At 36.3% G+C, this 20,955-nt stretch overlaps 1 protein-coding gene across 12 annotated transcripts in view; it reads left to right on the plus strand.

The window, feature by feature from the left end:
* PIEZO2 (piezo type mechanosensitive ion channel component 2) overlaps window positions 1-20,955 on the plus strand; it is a 312,264-nt gene that overhangs the window by 110,263 nt on the left and 181,046 nt on the right. For 11 of the 12 annotated variants that reach the window (XM_072034700.1, XM_038174513.2, XM_072034692.1 and 8 more), the window contains exon 3: window positions 764-889. The exons of the other annotated variant lie outside the window; for it this stretch is intronic. In XM_072034700.1, coding sequence (XP_071890801.1) covers window positions 764-889 — 126 coding nt within the window. The remainder of the gene's footprint in view (window positions 1-763; window positions 890-20,955) is intronic. 12 annotated transcript variants of the gene reach the window in all.

Below are 20,955 nucleotides of genomic sequence, written 5' to 3' on the forward strand. Positions count from 1 at the left end.
TTTCTGAAATACTAATGGTCTAGTTTGTTTATTCATCCCTTGCAAATTTGGTTGCCTGTGATAAAGCTGAGTGTATCCTAGAGGACATTTATATGTCATTTTCTAAGTCTCCATCAAACATTTGCTATTCACTTTTGGCTATATATATCTAGTAAATCATAGAGGAACTAAGACCAAGTGTATCTGGCACAGTCTTCTTCAGTGTGTACTGAAAATTCTGTTCAAAAAAACTACTACAGGAAGAGAAAGAGGGCAGTCTGCACAAAGCAAAGCATTCCTTTGAAAGCATGTCTATATTTCTGAGCCAAACTGAGGATCTTCTGTTGTTATACCTCCTCCAATTTAATTTGTTTTGGAAAGTATAATTAGGTTAACAGGTTTTTATTTTTCCCAGGATTGGTAGTATCATCCATACTTTGTATCAGGTAACATGGTGATAAGAATAATTATGCTATTTGTTATATAAAATTGCTATCTGGGGACTCGATAAACTTTTTTTTTTTTTTTTTTTTAAATCCAAAAGTAAAAAAGAAGTATCAGTAACAACAATCAGTAGGTTTTGTAATTAAAGAGTACTCAAAGATACCTTAATTTAAGTATGATTTTTGCTATGGCATTGCTTGTTAAGAGTCAATCAAGAATAATGAGGATCTGACTTGCAAAAATATCAATGGTCAGAATATTTTATTGTTTTTATTATGTTTAAATTTTAAAAGCTATTAAGAAATTCACCAACTGCATGTATGTATATTTTGTCTTCCAGGGCATACAGGACGATTATTAAAATCTCTGTGTTTCACCAGTCTATCATTTCTGCTGCTGCACATCATCTTTCAGATTACAATAAACAGTCTTGAAGCTAGAAAAACTATTGAACCTGGTTTTAACTGTGAGTAAAACCTTTTAGCTTTTATTAGTATTGTAAGTGTGCAGATGCTTTAGTGGTTTGAAAGGTGAAGGGTTGATGGGAAGGCACTTACCACTGTGCTCTTACGGGTTTTCAGCTTTCTTCTTCTTTCCCAGCGTGTTGCCTTAAGAATTGCTGTTACTAGGGCAAGAAGTCTAGATGGGTTTAGCAAAACAAAACAGTGTTAACTCATTTGTTCCCACTCATATGTTTCTCAGTATGTTCTCTTTGGGTTTAGCAATGGTTGTTGTGGATCTTCATCCTTAGGCTTTCTCAAAATTCCCTCAGAACTGGAGGTGGTACACAGTTATTAATTAATAATTCACTGAACTAAGAAAAAAATGAGACATACTAATAAAAACATCTCTAAGCATGTATTATTCCTCTGTCTGATGGAACTCTGTTAAGATTTTTTTTTAATTAAAAGTTAAATCTTGACCTCAGGATTTATATTTTTAAACAGTATTTGTCTTTTTCTTGCCTGTGTCATATAGGAAGAAGGATTTTCAGGTTTTATTTATATATAACCAATACTTACAAATATATTGCATGACATTTTATATCATCCTCTCTCAGGAAATGTTCTTCAATAATTCAGAAGCAAATATTCTTTATTGTGCAGAAGTTAATTAAAATATCTATCCAGTGATTTGGATATGTAACCTCCAGGTAGAAGCTATTTGTACTTGTCTTACAATGATTACGTTTAACATTTAAAACTGTCAGCTTGCCCTTGATAAATGTCTATTTAATTTATCACAGAGCATGCTGCTGCCACTTGAATAAACAGTTACACTACAATTAAACACAAGAAACCTTATATGAAGCAAAGTATTTAACTTAAAGCAACAAAATCCTAAGGAAACTTGGAGTACACATTATAATTTCACCTTTAACTCAAACCATTTATTGAAGTAAAAGACATAATTGTATTTATGAAATATCAGTCTTAACTGAAATGTCTTAGGCTTTGCCAGTTCAAGTCAGACCTTCAAAAGTGTAGTTTTTTTTTTTTCCCAGAAATGTTTATTATTACTGATCGTGAGAACTGCAAGAGTTAATTTCCTATAACTAATACTCTTGTGATTAATAATACATTATTTGTACTTAGATTATAGCACTTGTATCATTGTTAGACACCATTTGAAGGGTAGAGCGTTCCTAACCATCCAAGACAGAGAAGAAACCATGCAGTGTTTTCTTCCTCCTGTGGTGGAAATTGGCATCTACAGTGGAAAACAATTTTAAAAAGTTAACTTCATTCTGAAGAATACACTCCTGAAGAAAAGGAGGAGACATACCTTTTCTGTCTGTAATTAACATCTCTAAATTCAGTATCTTCTTTTCTAGCTGCTATTAATAGTAATTTCTTTACAAATAGCCTTATAGGATAATGGGTGTGAATGTAGTAGTAAATTAAATGTGCCTCAGGCTGCTCTCTGACACTGAGACCAGTTGATATGAATGACCCGCATCCTCACTATTAATCTCTCTTTGCCTCCTGGGCACAGAGAGTGTGTTTAAGTTACCTGTTGGGAACAGTATTTGCCCCACGTGAACTCCCAGACTATGCTCGACTTTTTGGGAGAAAAGAAGTGGGCCAACAAAAGTATCTCCACAGATTGTTCTAACAGTCAAGCAAGCCAAGCCATAAATAAATAAATAAAAATCAGTTGTTGAATTTCAAAGCCAGAGTAAACTTGGCACCATTTGGTTCACTGGTATGGCAACAGTTGATCAACTTCAGGTAAAGTTAATGAAGAAGGGAAAATGATGCTGGCATTATGGATGCTGGACCAGCAAGGTGCAGAAGAAGCTGAAAAAGGTAAAAAGTCCACTGAGGATCAAAGAGACAAAAAATACCAAATCCTTGCTTAGACTAGTTGAAACACAAATTATTGTCATTAAATGGCACAGAGAATATGTGGTACTATGAAAGTGAGGAGAAGACAGAATTCCTACTCCAGAAAGTACTTTGGTAGTACTTCTGCTTGTAATTATTTGGTGACAAAGCCCTTCTGCATTTCCTGTTCCCCAGCTATATGAATAATGCTTTGCAAAATTGACTACAGCAGTGTGCTAAGCCATAGCTGGAGAAATGACAGCACTGTGCCTGTAGCATCTGCACAGTGTTATGATCTCTGCCTGTTAGAGTTAGCTGTTAATGTTTATTCAACTCTTTTCACTCAATAAGAAGCACAGAAGTGTAGACAAGAAGACTGGAGTTTTCTGTTTCCCTATCCAGACTGGGATCAGCTATTAATGAAACAGTTTTTACAGCTGTTTATCTTATTATTAGGTCCTGTATGCCTGACTGGAAATATTCTATAGTCTCTTCTGATGCTTATCATTAGGGACTTTTTCCCCCTTAATCAAAATACCTTGTCTTGCTCCTTCAATATACTGTAGAAACAGAGAAAACATTTCCATTTCTCTTTTTGGTTACTGTTAAGTATTTGAAGGCTGCCATCATGTCTGTCACATATACTCCTTTCATTCTTTCCTCTTAATAGATCTTCAGTCCCTCCAAAATTTCTTCATGGGCCATGTTTAATTATTGGTCTAATAATTCAACATTAATATTCAAAAATTATCACGAATTATTATTATTAATAATAATTATTAATAATAATTAATAATGATAATTTTAATATTGGTCTAATTGTTTAATTATTGGTTTAATTATTTTTGTGTTAAAGTTGTCAAGTGGTCCACATACTTCTTTGAAGTTCAGTGCCCAATGTAAGGCAGTAATTCAGCCGAGATTTTTCTTTTAATATATTCTGAATATAACAATTACCTATATGTCTACAAGTGACAATACCTGTGTGTGTGTCTTTTCTGCAGAGCACCTAATGTGCTTCTTTTTCCTAAACCCATATTTATGTAGGTGAGTACGCCTCCATTGTAACAGAAATTTGTGCTTGCTCAGTTTCTTCCAGAATGATTTCAAGACTGTTGAATTCTGTCTCCCAGTTTGTTCATGGCCCCATGTGAAGGGGCGCCACCTGCAAATGCTATCGTGAGGGATTTTTGGATATACTGGATATATTTTGGATATATATTAGAGTTTTTTTCTTTAAATTTAATCTTTGTTTTGATTTTGCTAGAACTGAATTTCTCTCTGAGTTTGAATAAATTACACCACACTTTGCCCTTGTGGAAATGAAGTGAGAGTAGGTAGTGCAAAAGTGGACCAGGACTTTTGTTGCAGTAAAAGGGCAATATTTTGAGGAAGGGGAAAAGGTGTAATAGCAAAAAGAAAGAAAGATAAAAATAAAAATGAAAAACAACAAACCCACCTTGTAATTATTTTGATTTGTGTTTGAATGCTCCAAGGATGAAGTACGTGAATTTTCCATGTCACTACAGTGATTCTTCTCTCAGCTACTTTACTCCTTCAGGAAAATTAAAGCTAATTCTATGACTCCTTCATTTTCACATCAGAAATGAATGAATGAATGTTTTTATTTGATTCTGTGTTTTCTTTGAAATTTATTGCATTGTTTTGTTAATCATCTTATTTCTGCCAGTTTAAGAAATAGATGAGAGAAGGGTATACCTTTATTTTCAAATTCTGTAGGTCACTTTGGGTATATTTAAATGCCAGCTTCTGAATCCAAAGATCATTTCTGTTTTCAGTTTTTCTTTTCACACTGCTGTATTATGTCTTCTGAAAATATTTTCATTTTAGTAATAGGAACACTTGAAAAACGTTTAAATTGATTCTTACCTCTTAAACCTTATACAGTTTTAGTTTCCTTTTGGAAATTAAGGACATTTATTAAATATCCCTTTAATAATCTTTTACATGTACATCTAGAAGCAGATTAATTTGGGCCATGTGCAAAAACAAAGCAGAAAGAATTTTTGACTGATTTTTAATTACTCTGCTCTTATGCTGAATTTATTCAAAATCAGCTGGTAGCATTTAAAAAAGCAAGTCTTTGAATGTTTAGCTTCTTCAGATTCTTATTTTCCATCCTTTTCCTCTTTTAGAGGTCATACCATTCCTTCTCTTTCAGGATGGCTACAAAAATGCCATATCATTTTCTAAGCAAGATAGATATATGCTGGTGGGTTGATAGAGGTATTTAAAACATATAGCCAACAGAGGGTTTTTGTTTCTTTCAACCTTGATAGTATTGCCTAGCATGTGTAAAATCTTGCTGCTATAACTTTTCATTTGGCTTAATAAAAAATTTCTGGTTAGCCACAGCTGTGTTGTATGGAACTAATATAACCAGATAGTTCATTTTTTAAATCAGAGTCCATATAGGGAGGGAAAAAGATAAATACAGCAAGTGTGAGTTGTGTTAATCTTCTTAAGCCATCAAGACCTAGATAATCAGTCTTGTTATGCTGATGATATTTTCATATAACACAATCGGATTTTGAGATGTAGTAGTATTCGTGCGGTAATACAATTTTATTATTAAATTTGTACTTCTGATGAAATAAAATTCTGTTTATTAGATTAAGCAATGCCCTTTGCATATGGAATCTGTGAGACAGGCAATTGCAAATTTGATCAAAAGGTAATATGGAGGCAATAAACATAGAGGTAACATAGAGACAGTAAGTTCTTCAGTATGCTTGCTGTAGTTCTTTGTTAAGACTAATTTTAAACATGTTTTTGAAATGACATTTCCATCAGCAAGAGTTTTCCATGTTTTCCATGATGTTCATTTTAAACTTTACTTTCAGTAAATCAGGAAAATACTCCTCACTGTACTACTCTTCAGTAAGTGTGTCCTATTTTTTTGTTTGGTAATTTGTAAAAATATTCCAATTTATTTTTCTCTTAGTTGTAGTGGTATGCACCCATTTTTTATTTTGTGATGACTGTACCATCTCCTGGTGTTGAAGTCTACACTCAGATCTATTGAAAACCTTATTCTTTCACAACAATATTTTATTCATTTAGAAATACAATTAAGATTTTTTTTTTTCTTTCAGCTGTATTTTTAATCAGCTATTTACTGGTTTGTGTTCAATGTTTACTGGAATATCAAAATTGACATTTATTGTACTTCTGGATATTTTTCTTTTTACCTCAAATAATAGAACTAATGGGTCTGTAATTAATCCTTAGAAATCTTTCTAAAGATTTCTGTGAAATTCTGCATTTATTTACTGTGTATTGCTTGGATGCTTAATTTACAAAATGGTTATGTGAAGAAAAAAGGGAGAATAGACTTAAATCACCAAGTTGCCTAGATAGCTTCTCCATTAGATCATGGGAACTAAATTCAGATATTTCTCTGCCCCCAGTATGCCGTGTTGAATGTCAAACAAATGCATGCCACCATTGTGGAATCATTATAACTTTCTGCTTTAGATAAATTTGAAATGATTTCTTGGCTGAAAGACCGTCCTGTGTTTGCTTTACTACCAGCATGTCCCTGGGGCTTTGGGTTATATTAGGAAGCAGAAATATCCAGTACAAACAAATTAGGATTCTCCATTTATTGAAACCTCAGATTCGGGACTACAGTTGACCTTTCATTGGAATGAGTACCAGGTACTTTTCCCTCTGTACCTAGTCATATTTCATGTCTTTTATATCTTCCCAAGTATTCTTTCAAGGTTGTGCTGGTTTTGAAAAGTACTGTATTGTAAAAAACAGCATATTTGTAGGTAGATTTATTAATTAATTGGAAATAAAGACAGTATTTCTTCTTATAGAGGGACAAAGATTTAAGAAATTGCATTCAGAATTTCCTACTTCTATGGCAACAGTGTGTGGCAGATGCATGCAGGACTTTCAAATACCGTGGCTTACTGGTTGAACACCTGCCTAGAGTATGAACATATATTTCATGGACTCCTGTCAGCTATTTGGATATATAATTTCACGCAGGGCTACCTTCAAGTATTTCGAAATACTGAAAATTTGAAATATTCCAAGAAACTAATATTCTGATAATGTCCTCATATTAGCAACTATCCCTGTAAATTATGAGTTTAAAAGCAATGACTGTATGAGTATACAAGTAATAACCATTTATCCAAATCTCCACTGAGAGACAGAAAATTATTGAGAGATTAGCACAAGTAATGCAAGCATGCATTGTCTGTAGTGAGTTCATAGCTGATTAAGATGCTGTCAAACCTGCTTTGCATGGCAAGTACTCCTGAAACTTAAGACATGACAGAAAGGTGGAAGAATGACATTAAGAATAAAAAAGTTAGTATAGTTCCTGTAATTCTCTGGTTGTTTGTTGTTTTGTGCATAAAAATATGCAGTGTCTGAGTCATGAAATGTGTAAAAAGGGATCTGTCTGTGGAATCAAGGAGAACTCATGACTAAAAAGGATGCCTAGCTGTGAAAACTGCTATAATGTTATGTTGGTACAAATTCATTATATTTACAGGATCCTAGAAAGGCATGTGGTTGTACATTATTACCAATGACCATTTCTGATTGTCATTTCACTTTTTCCAAAATTCAATAATATATAACATCATGCAGTAGATCATGTGGAACACATCCTCTGATAAGCCCCTGATCAAGGAAAGGTTTTAATGTGAGTTTTTTGCCTGACAAATAAAGAAAAAGCAACAATAGTTTATTCTCCACATGAAAGTTAATTTTACTTTAATCCACTACATGCTGAATGTCATCATTGCTTCAACACTTCCAGTGTAACTTTATGCAGCTAGGAAATTTATGACTGAGGAAACAGAAGCTTCTGTAATTACTTCTTAGGCATGTATGATAAGTCTTGCTTAATTTCCTGCTGGGCATTATGCATAACAGTTCAGAAAGTTAGTTTTCATTGTACTTATGGAGTCTTTAGTTCTAGACTCGCATGCTTCCATGTGAAAATCCAGCAACATTCTAAATATTCTTTTTAAGCATTGACATACAAAACCTTCTGCATAATATATAATCATGCCGGAATTAAGTTAGTATACTTATTTGTGTTCCTTCATTTAAGATGCTTTCATTTAAGATGATTATCAAAGAAAAAGAAATCATGTATTCCAGGTTGCATACAAACTCACTATTTTCCTGACATGAAACTATTCACCATGAACATGACATGAATGGCAAAAAGCTGTTGTTTTTGCTTGGTTTTGATTTTTTTTTTTTTTTTTTTGGTTACAAACTGACTTCAGGATGCATTCTTGAGTTTGTAATTCTTCTCTTTGTGTTCATAATTCAGTGAAAAAAGGAATTACGCTGTGTGCTTTGAGGGTATTTGTTGCAGCACAGTACATTTTCCAAGCCCAGTACTGTATTTTGTAATCTACATCAAATTTCTGTGATAATTTACATTGTGACATATGTCAGTACAGCAATATAAATATCAGACATTTTCAGAGCAAGATAAAACTAAAAATACAATACAGATTGAAACTTTGGCTAAATTTTGATGAAATGTTTGAAGTGAAGCGGAAAGTTGTCTGACACTGAGTGGCAGTGAAAGGGGTCACCTCAGACTCAGTGTTTTTGACAACCAGGTAGGCACTGGAGATAAGAGTTGGGAAGCCACTGGGTGCAGACTACAGCCTGTTTCTGAAGCTAGCGGACTTCCAAAGATGCTCTGTTGCTACACCAGAGGAAACACAAAGAAAATTTCTTTGCCATGTCTGATCTGTAGTTAGGATGAGTACACCAGACTGCAGGCATGTAAAAGAAAGATGACCATCACTGTCACCTTGTTTTGGGGGCTGCAGATAGGAGGACAGAGTAGCTGTTGTCTTTCTCCCTCTGCCTGCTTAAGGACTGGAGCAGAAGTAGCAAGTGGGAGGAACAAATGAAGGCCAGCTGTGCAGGAAAAGGCACTTGATAAATCTTGAATAGTAGAGAGGACAGCAGGATGTGTGTGGAGGAGAGTAGTTCTTTTGCTGATTTATGCTCTTGGTAAATTAAGAAACAAAGATGCAAAAACAACAACAAATATTTTACATTTCTGTAAGTAGCTATTTTATTTTTTTCCTTCTAGTTATATTCTTGACCCTCCTATGAAAATCTTACCAGACATGATGCAATATCAACTACTTTTATGTCCCAAATTACTAGAAAGTCTGCTTTCCATATTGTGAAAAGTTTTTAAAAGACCAGCAAGGTCAGAAACAGGTTTCTCATGCAACCAGTTACAGGTCTGTGTGTCCCATTACAGGGAAAAACCTCACACACCAGCAGTACTGTTCCAGTGTTTTTTCTGGCTCATCTACAGTGTTTTGTTGTAGCAGTATGGGGTATGTAAGGATCAACACTGGTGCTTTAGCAACCAGCTTTTCTGTTCTGGTGTAGAGCATTATGTTGAAAAGTTCTCTTGCTGAGCATTCAAATCACTGTAACGTAAATATTTAGTGGGGAGTCTTAGGGGAGTTACTGTGCAGAAATAGGAAACTATATATATGTGTGTTGAACACTGTTTAGAAAAATGCTTTCCACTGAAAATAAATATTTCACTTTAATTCCGAGGATTTATCTTGTGTTAGATTGTTTACATCTTTATGTATTGCTCTTCATCATGTAATCATTTTGAGTATTCCTAGAAAACCCAATTTGCTAGTGTGGTGCTGTGAGGCTTTGTATGTACCCACCCTGTAAGTCTGAGCCAGTTTTTATCCCTGGGACTAAGCCCTTTGGCTTGAGCCTGCCATGCCTCTGGATGCTTTGTGTTGGCAGCGTGCTCTGGGTCTCAGCTGGGAAGTGAGCAGCAAAAGTGAGTTGAGTTGACAACTGCTAACCAGAGCAGCTCTGCCATGGCTGGGTCCCTAGCTAAAAGGTGAGCCATCCTGCCTGGGGGTGGCAGCCATCTGAGATACAGCCTGGGGACTGCTCAGGGCAAAAGGCAGATCTTAACCCAAAGTTAATGTAGAGTAGAAAGAACAGGGTTTACTTAGCTGTTCAATGGAATCTGCGACGTGAGAAAAAATCACCCCGTGAAACAAAGCAAAAGGCGTTGTTCACATAAATATGGCATGGAGCCATTTGGGGAAAAAAATGTTTTCTTCACAGACTTGGACTTGAAATTTGGTGGGCTCTCCTGTGTCAGTGTGTTAGAACACAGCCCTGAGTCTGGGTAAAATTACGTCTGAACTTTCCACGTTTCGTGTCCACATCTGAATGGAAAAGGCCTTAAAATTCCCATCAATTTCTGCCACACACATATATATGTGTGTGTCTGTGTGTATATACATACGTCTGAATCGATAACCATGCAGTGTGCAAGAAGGCCCTGTACGTTACAACTTTTGCGTAAACAACATGCAGCACTTCTGTCATGCTTATATTAACACGGGGCAAAATAAATAAGTAAAAGTCCTTTGCAGTCACCAAAGAAGGAAAAATACCTTTCGTATCTTTGGAAGGATGAGTTTAGAAGGTTGGATTTGATTTCAATCTTAAACAAGATTAATCTTAATCTTGTTTAATCTAATCTTAAACTCTTTTGTTTCATTACAAGTCTAGCATTTTCCTGATATCTGTACGTGTAGCATTGTACCATTTCCATCCACATATACTATGTTTACAGCTAAATTTTATCATACCAAATTCTTTTAGGATTTTGTTTAAAGGAATTAATAAACTGATTTTTAGAGATGTTATACTCATCATCTAGACTACAAACAGTATGATTTTCAATGGTTAAAAAAAAATCAGTGAAAGCTGTAGTAAATGAAAAATATTTCATGACAACACCATAATTTTATTTTTACATCTAGAAAAAAAAGAAAGGATACAATACCTTTCAAAGTTCAGTGACTGGAGAATGAACTTGATTTCTAAATATTATCAGTGATACCAAATTATTCATAAACTCCAGCTAGTGGTTGATGAGAGCTTTCTCAAGCTTTATGGGGTTTAGTATCATCAATCTATTACTGTACTCATTAGAAGAGTAAAAGGTTATTCATAATAAAAACAGAACTTCAGCCCTGAAGGATATCGGTAGCAATGTAACTTAGAGTACAGTAATAAATTGAAAGTCCTACCAGTTATTTCTATTATGCATAGAGTCATACATTTCAAAAGAGGACAGCCAGCCCCCAATGTAAACGCCACGGAACTGTTAACATGCATTTTTGGTTCATGAATCACTTCATCTATAAAGTCATTATGGCCAAGAAACTTCAGATAGCCTGACCGTTTTTTTTATTATTATTATTTTTTTTTTTATGGGTCTTTTTGGCATAGAAATTCAGAACACTGAAATGTAAGAGGATGATTTTCAATGCATCCTTTAAAGCCAGCAGATTGTGACCTTGTCATGGATTGTGTCCCTGCAGTTTCTTAGCAATGCCACAGATGGCTACATAACAGGTTCCAAGAAATTCCTGCTTTTCCTAGACCCCACAGGTCTGTCTGCAAATAATGTAATGTTTCTGAGAGAACCCATGTTCTTGCCTCTACCATTGGAACATCAAAGGACTCAAATTATACCCAGAACAGGCTCTATTGTAGCATCTAGCAACCAACCATCATTCTTAAAAATACAGACCTTAGTCAAGGCGCCAAACTGGATTTTAATGGTCCTCAAAATCTTCCACCTGGAGGGTGTGGTGGTCTAGTGTTAATTAAACACAGCTGCAATATAAAACTTGTGGAATTACAAGACCTACTGTTGAAAGCCTTATTTATGTCTGGATTTTATTTTTTTTTTTCTGTTTTAATATAAAGGAGATAGTAAATACTTCTTGTGGCTAACTTTTTTATATTTGTGAAGATGTCAGCTAAAGACTTTCACAAACTGCAACAGACAAATATTACAGGAGTAAATAATAATAATAATAATTGAAGCTGATACTGTTGTTCTGACAACAGTTCCCAGTTCATAACGCTATTCAACCAATTCTCATTATTTCATGGCTATCCTTTAGCATGTTATTGGCTATCTGATATTTTGTTTGCATAAAGATAAAGTATAAGACTAGCAGAAACACAAAAAATCAGTACCATGGGAAGGGGTCAAGAAATGCCTTTAAATTGCTATTCAAATATGCTTCTTTCTATGTTTTTGCTTATACCCACCCACATGCACATTTTAATTTTCAGGGACCTTATTCCTTACAGTAGGAGTTTTCTGTGATTATTAAGTTTTTGTACTGAAGCAACCTGTGCAATTTCAAGAATCAGTCTAATTGAATTACCCAATTAGCCATCCTTGGTAAGCAAAGGGGTTGGGGGTGGGGTGGGGGAGTGAAAGGATTTCAGCACTGTTTTTCACTAATAAAATAGAATTTAATGGAATTTTCCAAAGTTTAAAATACCAGGTACTGGTGAGGTAGGAAGATGCTCTGTAGTGGCCTCCTTGACTGCAAGTATGAGTGCTTCCAAAAAAAAGGTGCAGAGAAAACTTTTGGATATCAACCAAGATCAGATTGGTCTTGTTGGCATATAATGTGAGCCATGATTCTGCCCAGGGTAGTATAGCAGTTCTACGGCCAAGCAGGACTGGCCATATCTTCCGGTACTGCAATCTCATGGTATCATATTTTTATGAGGATTTTTAACCAAAATAAATTTCAGCTGATGAGATTGCATCGCCTTGAGAACAAATACCACCTATTCATTACCATCCTGTTCTCTCAACAGCTTTTCCACAAGTTAGGTTGCACTACATCTATGATACATGAATTTGAAAATTATTTTTGCAACTTCTCATGTTCTGGTTGAAATGTTGTCAAAATTCCCTCTCACACAGTGAAAAATAAAAGCCTGAACAAAGAAGTTCACAAAGTACACATCCATATAAAACAAAGCTGGAATGCTGATACAGTTCCACAGACATCTGGAAAAAGTCAAAGATAGGCTTCCACATCTATCCATGTCATTCTGGAATTCTGGATAACAATAAGAAAATGATATCACATTTCCTCTTCATAGCTCTCAGTTGTTCCTGTCACCTTTTTTTTTTTTTTTTTTTTTAAGCTATAGGAAAGAATGAAAGGATATACAACCACAGCTGCAGGAATTAACAATAGATATTGTGTTGAATTGGTGGGTGATGTATTTAATCAAAATGTGAAATTTTGCATCTTTGTTTTGCTATGTAATTTTCTCAGATGAGCAAAAAAAAAAAAATACTTTTTAGATAGTTTCGTGACAGCAGCTCTTGATTTCAAATACTTCTCACAAGCTGGTTGATGTATCAGTTCTGTTATTTTGAAAAAAAAATGCGACAATGTGAAGTTCAGTCATTTTTAATCCTTTTTTAAGAGTCATATTCCATTATATAGTAATGCAAAAGTGTTTACAGTTTATTAGTATAGGGATTTATTTAAAGGATATTTAATTTTACATAGACATCTCCTTGACAATGATGGACATAACCTAAAGGTCAAAAAGGAGATCATACATTGCTGGTGCTACAGATAAGCCGTTACACACTCTGCAGTGACCTACCAGTAACACTGGGCTGAGTGAGAAAGAACTGCATACAATTGGTAGCCCACTGTTTCCAATATGTGCTAGATTTCTTTTTTGCTCTCTAAAGCTTTGATAGATGTAGGAGCAGTTCTCTTTCACATCAGCAGATTGAAAGTACATTGTTAGGCTGCTTCACAGATGCAGAATGTAAGGCTCAGGTGGGCATCTACCCAGGTTGTGCTAGGTATCCTTAATTTGCTAAATATTGTAGATACGGGAAGAAAAAAACAAACAAAAAAAACAACACGTGGATTATGGAAAATGGGAAAATATTTCTCACTTGCTCTGCTTCCCTTTATTCACTGCCTTCAACATGTCACACAGTGACTGCATTCATCTTTGCTAAGCCAGCTCAGGCCAATCTATGAAACCTTGAGCTACACAGTCACTGTCGTGTTCTCTTCTCTGAGTTAGGACCACTGCCAAGGCGATCCAATGTTTAAAGAGTATTTTTTTGTTTATGTTGCTGTTACTGTTTGTGGTACAAATAGTTACTTTCATCCTGGAGTTGTACCTTTTTTTGGATGTATTTAATTCTGAGGTAAAATGCTCTATATTTGGTCAGTGCTCACAAAGTTTAACATCTATAATTTTATAAATCTCCATTAATATTAATACTTCTGTCCACCCATCCACCTAACCACCCCAAAGCATGGGATACAGAATACAGTGCAAAACAAACTGTTATAAATCCCAGAAAGGTTTATGAGTTGCAAAATTTTAGTTCGGAGAGAGTCGTATAGACTTCTGTAATTTTTAAATGCTGATGCTAAATGCATTCAGATGTAAATCAAACCCATCAGGAGCTTTGCTCTTCAGATACTTTATTCTAAAATGTTTTTGTTCATCACTTCTTCCTCAGTTGGAGGTTGTATATGGAAGTTTTTAAAATGAAATAAATAATATATTCCTATGAAGATGATTAGTATATTTTGGAACTCAGAAGTTGTAGAGAAGTTGGCTAGTATTTCAGCATAAATAACAATGTGAGTAGACTTTTTTGTTTTGATATTCTTAGTCCAGGATGTGGACAGTTAGGTCATAATCTCCCTGGATATTTCCCAGTGTTTGGCTAGGCTGTGAATGATGATCTCTGTTACTGGAAATATTGTGTTTTGTGCAGAGTAGAGTCAAATAATAATGGGGGCTTTGACACGAACAGGTTTCATGTATATTTTCATACATTCACTTATGTTTTATATGTTTTCACATGTTCACATCAGTTTCACCTGCATGCTCCTTTTAATTGGTGTGACAACATCTCTCTTGATGCTCCTGTTCAAGATTTCATTAAATCTGTAGCACGCTAAAGATGTCTTACATTAGAAGCATTCACGTGGCTCCATCTGTGCCCTGTGCTATTTTGGGAGAGCTCTGTGACTGGTCTCTCTCTGCTGTTGCTCTGTCTTGGGAATTGGACGTTAGTTTCCTGTTTAAACATTGGCATTCAGTCAAGATTTGTAGTTCTTGTTCTGATTTGTAGTTCTTGTTCTTGGAGTTTGTGACTGTTCAACTTGCTTGCTACCAACTCTTTACTGATCTCTTCAGAAACTGTATGTAATTTCTCAATTACTTCATCCTTTGTGGAGAGTAAAAGATGAAGGTGAAATATCTCATCAAAACCAGTTTAAAGCCCTTACCAGAAATATCTCATCAAAACAATTTTTAAGCCCTTACTAGAAGATTTGAACAGGGTGATAACAAAGATGGTGTTCAGCACATATCAAAAGCAAAGGTCTGAGATCCTCTTATACAAATTGCATAAACAAGGACCGGGATCAGGCTTGGTCTTATGTCATTACCCCAGGCCATAATAAATTAGACTGAATTTTGTAAGAGAATATTATCATGGCTGTACACATACCCCCAGGTGACTAAAGAAGAACATGTTTAATTTAAGATTTATGTGCTTTGACCACTTCTTGGTGGTTAAGAGTGACCAGTTGCTGGGAGATAAGGAAGTTAAGCACCCATGCACTGATAACTGTTTCATCTTGTGGTCATCCAGTGAATCAACCTTTAGCACACTTTGCCTGGAAGCCTTTGGGTGAAAACTTTTCTGCATGTGAGTATTTATGCTTTAGCATTGCAAAAATATGTCAATTATGAGACAGTAGCCCACTTTCTAATCTGTTTTATTTATTTATTTGTTTATTTATTTCACCCTGCTTATTTTGGTGACTGAATGATGAACAGTAATAGTCAGAGTTATCTCAGGTCTCTTCATGCAGACCTCCCCTTCAGTCTTAGGCATTCTGTTTCTTGCTGAGTGTTTTTTTCAAAGTAGAAAATATACTATGTCATCAGGGCAAAAATATGTATATATATACTTTTTTTTTTTTTCTCTACAAAAGACCTAGTATGATATATAAAAAAAAAACAAGTTCTAAGGCACCAATAAGGTAAACATGTAAGGTGCTGAATAATCATTATAGAATGCGTATCTATCTGCAGAGGTTGTCTGCTATGGATCTGATAGGCTGAGGGCAGAGATGCTGCTTGTTCCTAAACAAACTGGTTCTTTCTAGTTGTGCTGGGCATCCAGTAGGGCCCTTGTGTTGAAGAGCATCACAGGGAGGTCTCCCTGTCTTTCCTTTCTGGCTTCTTTCTTCACAGTTCACCTGCTGATGTCTGTCAGTACCAAGAACCACAATCAAGCCCCATGAGATGCCTCTCACCGTGTGTCAGACACGGTAGTGGTTTCTCCAGGGTCAGTTTCCAATCCCTCACTCAGGTGACTAATTGGCTTTTCTCAGCTTATTTGGCTTTTATCAGGTACAAATCTCACTATGGTAGTGTTTTCTCATTTGTGTTCTTTCACCATAGGGCAATGTACAGAGGGGTCCAATTGCTCATCAGCCTGAATATGCAGAAACCAGGCTGTGGTTTCTTTTTTTTATCTGTAAAATCAGTTCCTTTTGTATTACATTATAACATTATTACTTCTTGTCATCTAATGTGATTTTCTTGATGGGCTAATTGCTTTATCCATATGCCAAGCATAAGTCAACCTCCACTGAAGTGCCATTCAGTAGATGCATCTATGTTCAGTTAGTCCAACATATCTTGACTTGCTATATTTGGATTTCTTCTGCACTTCATTTCCTCTTGCAGTACCACATGTATCCTGCGTAGACCTCCCTGGTCCTTTGGCTACAGACATCTGTCTTGTTACAATAATTGGACGCTTTGTTTTTCCCTCATGCTGACCTCTGCTTCTGCTTACATTTCTAAATACGTTTCCTGGTTCCTGCTTCCTGAGATCACAGGAGGCCTCCCAACATTAGCCCTTTGCGCAGAAGTCCAAGTGCTATTGCTAACCCATTTGTCACGTAAGCATTTGACCTAGTGTTCATGTGGCCCCTCTCTGTTGTCACTGAGAGAATCTCTTGAAACTGTAAATAGCCATTTCAGTAGTAATTTGAGTCTCATAATCCTGGTATCACTGCTTGGCAAATCCACTTTTTAAGGAATGCACACCGACAACTCTCCCCAAAAGATGTCAGAACAACATTTCCAACAGCCAGCAGCTCTGCTACGTTTTAGGTATATGCAGAGGTTCCATGTATCAAGGTCCAAGGCACTTGGGAATTGTAAAGTTGCTGTGAAACAACTTCTTTTCTTCAGTGTCTCCTAGTACTAAAGGTGAAAATAGGATAGAGATGGAGAGATGTGATATATGCTACATCAAGAAGTTGTTGCTTGTTATTTTTCTTTCTTTATACAGGGCTTGCATGCAAGCAGAGGAGATCTTCCAGGACATAGCCATCATCCAGCATTTGATTTTTCTGTCAGGCCAATTTTGAAGAGAAAAGAACAAGGGAGAATATTTGAGAAATGCAGGGATTCTTTGGGCCTGACAGAAAAGGAGGCAGACAGTCCCTCTGTGACCTAAGAGCTGGCTGAGGAGAAACTTCCAGCTGAGGAAAGAGAAGAAGCTGCAGAAATATGTTCCTGAACATATGATTCATTATTGAGTCCCAGCTCAACGCAAACTCGAGTATTCTTTTCTCTTAGCTTTTCCTAATACATTGTATCTTAACAATTCCCTCAGCTTTTGTGTCTTGTCTGGATTGCAGATGACTGCAGACTTTTAAGGCAAGCGCTGTCTCTGCATTTCTGTGTTTTTACAGCCCCCAGCCCAGCTGGTTCCCACCGTTGTTTGGCCCTTAGATTGTTGCCTGATGCCAGCAAATCCATAGGGAAAGATATCTTCCCTGAATTTAGAAAAGTGAGTTTAGAGAATTGCATTCCTGGCACAGGAATGCACAAATTTCAAGGTATCTTAAGACAAGTCATTTAGATCCCTGATGAACTTGTGTATAAATCAAAATGCAAAATTTGTTTCTTCATTTCCCTTTGACATGTGTGTTGGAAATATATAATACGCCCCTTAATTTTCCTTGTTATACATTTAATTCTTATCTGTTTCCTGTGAAGTTCACTATTTGTCAGATGGCTTTCTGACACGCTTTAGTGCTTGCTTTTCAGCATACAAAGTAATAGAAAGTTATGATTGCCTTTCAAAGTTAAGAACCCATTCAGACTGTAGGCCCACACCACCCACATCACTCCATGAAAACTGCTGAAGAACAGCTGCACAGAAGGGAGAAATCCATGAATTATTTAACAGGTTTTCTAAAAATCTTCTGTGTCAGTCCTTCTCACTGCTTACAAAGAGAGTTGATAGGAGTTAGGGCTCTCTAGCATCTTTCAGGGTCCATACTTCATGTATGAAAATTTATCAGTCAAAAGTTGCTCATTTTTGTCCATGTTTTTATCTCTCTTCAGATAAGTTTGGAATAGTAGGTGTTATTTTTGGCATAGCATGCGTATTTATTTGTTCGCCGTTTTGTGGAAAAGAAGCTATTAGTTATTCCTGTTAGAGGTTTGGCCCCCAGAGCTAAATCGCTTAAGCTGGATTGTTGTAGTTGTTCTCATTTTGCAGTTCACACCCTCACTCTTTAACTTTTTGAGAACGTGGGCCAGCTGCTGCACCTGTACAAATCCCACTGTGTGCTCTGCTCTCAGGATTGGTGCCATAATGCAGGGAAGCCATATTCAGCAGGGTCACATTAGCTTTAGGAGTTAAGGTATGATTTGTCCCACTGGTTTTGGCATGACTCATGTTCAGTAGATAATTAGAACCTCATGCCAAATTTTCACTGCTCACATTCTAAAATCGAGCAGTAATTTGTTTTATATATATATTACCTATAATTACTACTAGGACTGACAAATGTATTACTAATTCAACAATTACTTTGTTATGAGGCACTAATAGGAAAAAATCTACTTGAAATCTAAAATCTCTCTCCTGAATTAATGCTTAATTTTGACTTGAGCAGATATTTGCTTAATGCTAGAAATTGCTCTAAAATCTCAAGTAACGTGTAACTAATGCCATATGAGAAAATAAGTGGGATTAATAATGAATAACCTGCAGGGCTTCTTTTTTATTTTATTTTATTTTATTTTGCCCATATGTAGTTTTGAAGTGTTTTTTTTTTTTTTTTTTTTTTTTTTTCTCTTCAACTAGGTTGGCCAGCCCTTAACTCTTGAGACAGAAGCAATTCTTGAGCAATTTTAGTACAGCTTCAGCAGCTATACTGTATACTGGGCAACAGGACTGGTATAGTGCAGGAACTGTGACCCAGTCAGCATCCTTGACATTGGAAGGTGATGGAGAACAGGGGTATAGAAAATAGACACCATCCCCTATATAAGTCTACCTGCACATCCAAACTTGACAGAGTGGTGGTTTTTGTGTGGAAATCACTTGGCGTTTGTGGATTGTTCTCAGGGTTTCCCTATGTTTTTCCTCTGAATGGTTGGCCTTATTTGCCTCAAGGCTTTTGGCTCTCCAGTGTGTTTGGCATGAAGAACACTTCAAGACAGGGACATGAAAACTCCAAATTTTCCCTTCTGCTGTAGGGATGAAATATTAGGGTTGGGCTGAGCAGCACTGGTGGGGGAGGAGTAGGAGAAGTGCAATTTGTTTGTTACGGGTTGAAGAGGTGGCAACTAACATTTCATTATTTTTCTTTAAATGGCAAATAACAGTAGCAGTAAGTGCTTCCCTTTGTTTTACTAGCCATGTGATTCACTTAAATTCTAGAAGATGTGAGGTGGTTTCACTGCATTTTTTAGTAGTATGCCCAGGTATTTCCACAGGTGTGCCCAGGAGGAAAAAAGAAAAAAAGACTGAATGGTCAGATCAGAAAGTTTCCCATTAAGATGTCCAAAGTTAGGCAGTGATGTTTTCTGCTTTTTGGTGCCTTTTCTGGATAGTAAAACTGACATTTAAAAAAAATGTACTGGCAGACAGGAAGTCTTTCATGGAGCCCTCCAGATATCTGCCAAGTAGTAGTTGCTTCTGGTAACAACTTTTCTAGTCTAACTTACAATGTGCAAACACTTTGTTATTGTGCTCCTCTATTGTCCATTTTATTTTATTTTATTTTATTTTTACTAAGGATGAATTAAATTACTATTAAGTTGATGTTTGGTGATTTTTGTTTGTTTTTTAATCTATGCAGATTTTAGGAGGTTGGCCGAAGTCAGAGAACAGATTCCTGAATCCTCTGTAGGGATCATGCTTTCCAGATCTACTTTATTCCATTTAGTTCCTCTGCTTTTGATTTTTTAAATGGTTGGCCTGGTGATATGATTTTCTGTTCTGTCAATGAGGATACTCAAGTTAACCATATCTATGGGAGTTGTTTTCGTGTTTGATTTACACTATAACGGTGGACGAAGCTTAAACAGATTATATAAAAACTGATGCTCAGATACATCATGGGATGACTGTAACCAGCTCAAACCTGTGCTGAAGTACTGTAAATCTTATCAGTGTGTACTGCATGCAAACAAGGTATGTTTTTTTTTAGATTAGCATATCTGTAGTAAACCTTTAAACAAGAGTCATGGAGACGTGCCTTATTAAATACACACGAACAAAAACTAGGGAGATTAATAACAGAAAGCTACAGTCAACTTTTTTTCTGTGACCTCTGGCATTTTGGACGGCACTTCACTGATGTCTTTGATTTTGCGGTGGGGCCTGGTCGCGTACCTGCTAGGGGGAGTGTGGTCAGCGGCAAGCAGCCTCCATGAGTCGCTTGTCCTCCTGCTGTGCCTCTTTGTAGAGGGGAATGGAAACTGCCTGCAGTCTGGAGCTCTTTGTCAGCAAACCTCCATTGATCCGCCAGCGGAGGCATACCTGGCTACGTATGGATGTGGCTAGCATTACAGCTTGGTTTTCTACAAGGAAGAGCAAGGTGTGAGATCCTGACTGTGATCCAGTATCTGCTTTGCAGACAGATTTTGGAGGGCAAATGATGTAGTAGAAGCATTTGTGAGCACAAACAATTGCAGCATCCTGTTGAAGTGGGTCCCTCTTGCATCTCTCTGTGCTTACGGGAGCCCTCTGTTCCCACGGCAGGGTCAGTTAGGTGTCATTTTGTCCTTCTGTCACATGCAGATATAGTTGTGACGTCAAATGTGTAAAACCTTCAGGAAATTTACTGCAGAAAATATCATTTCTAAAGCTGGATGAAGTAATACTGAGAGCCCCAGTGAAGTTATATTACTTTACATCCACTGACTTTAAAAAAGGAATGTACCAAAGTGTTGATATGAAATAGAAACAGGGATT

The sequence above is a fragment of the Anas platyrhynchos genome, chromosome 2 (genome assembly GCF_047663525.1).
Source record: "Anas platyrhynchos isolate ZD024472 breed Pekin duck chromosome 2, IASCAAS_PekinDuck_T2T, whole genome shotgun sequence".
Lineage (NCBI taxonomy): Eukaryota > Metazoa > Chordata > Aves > Anseriformes > Anatidae > Anas > Anas platyrhynchos.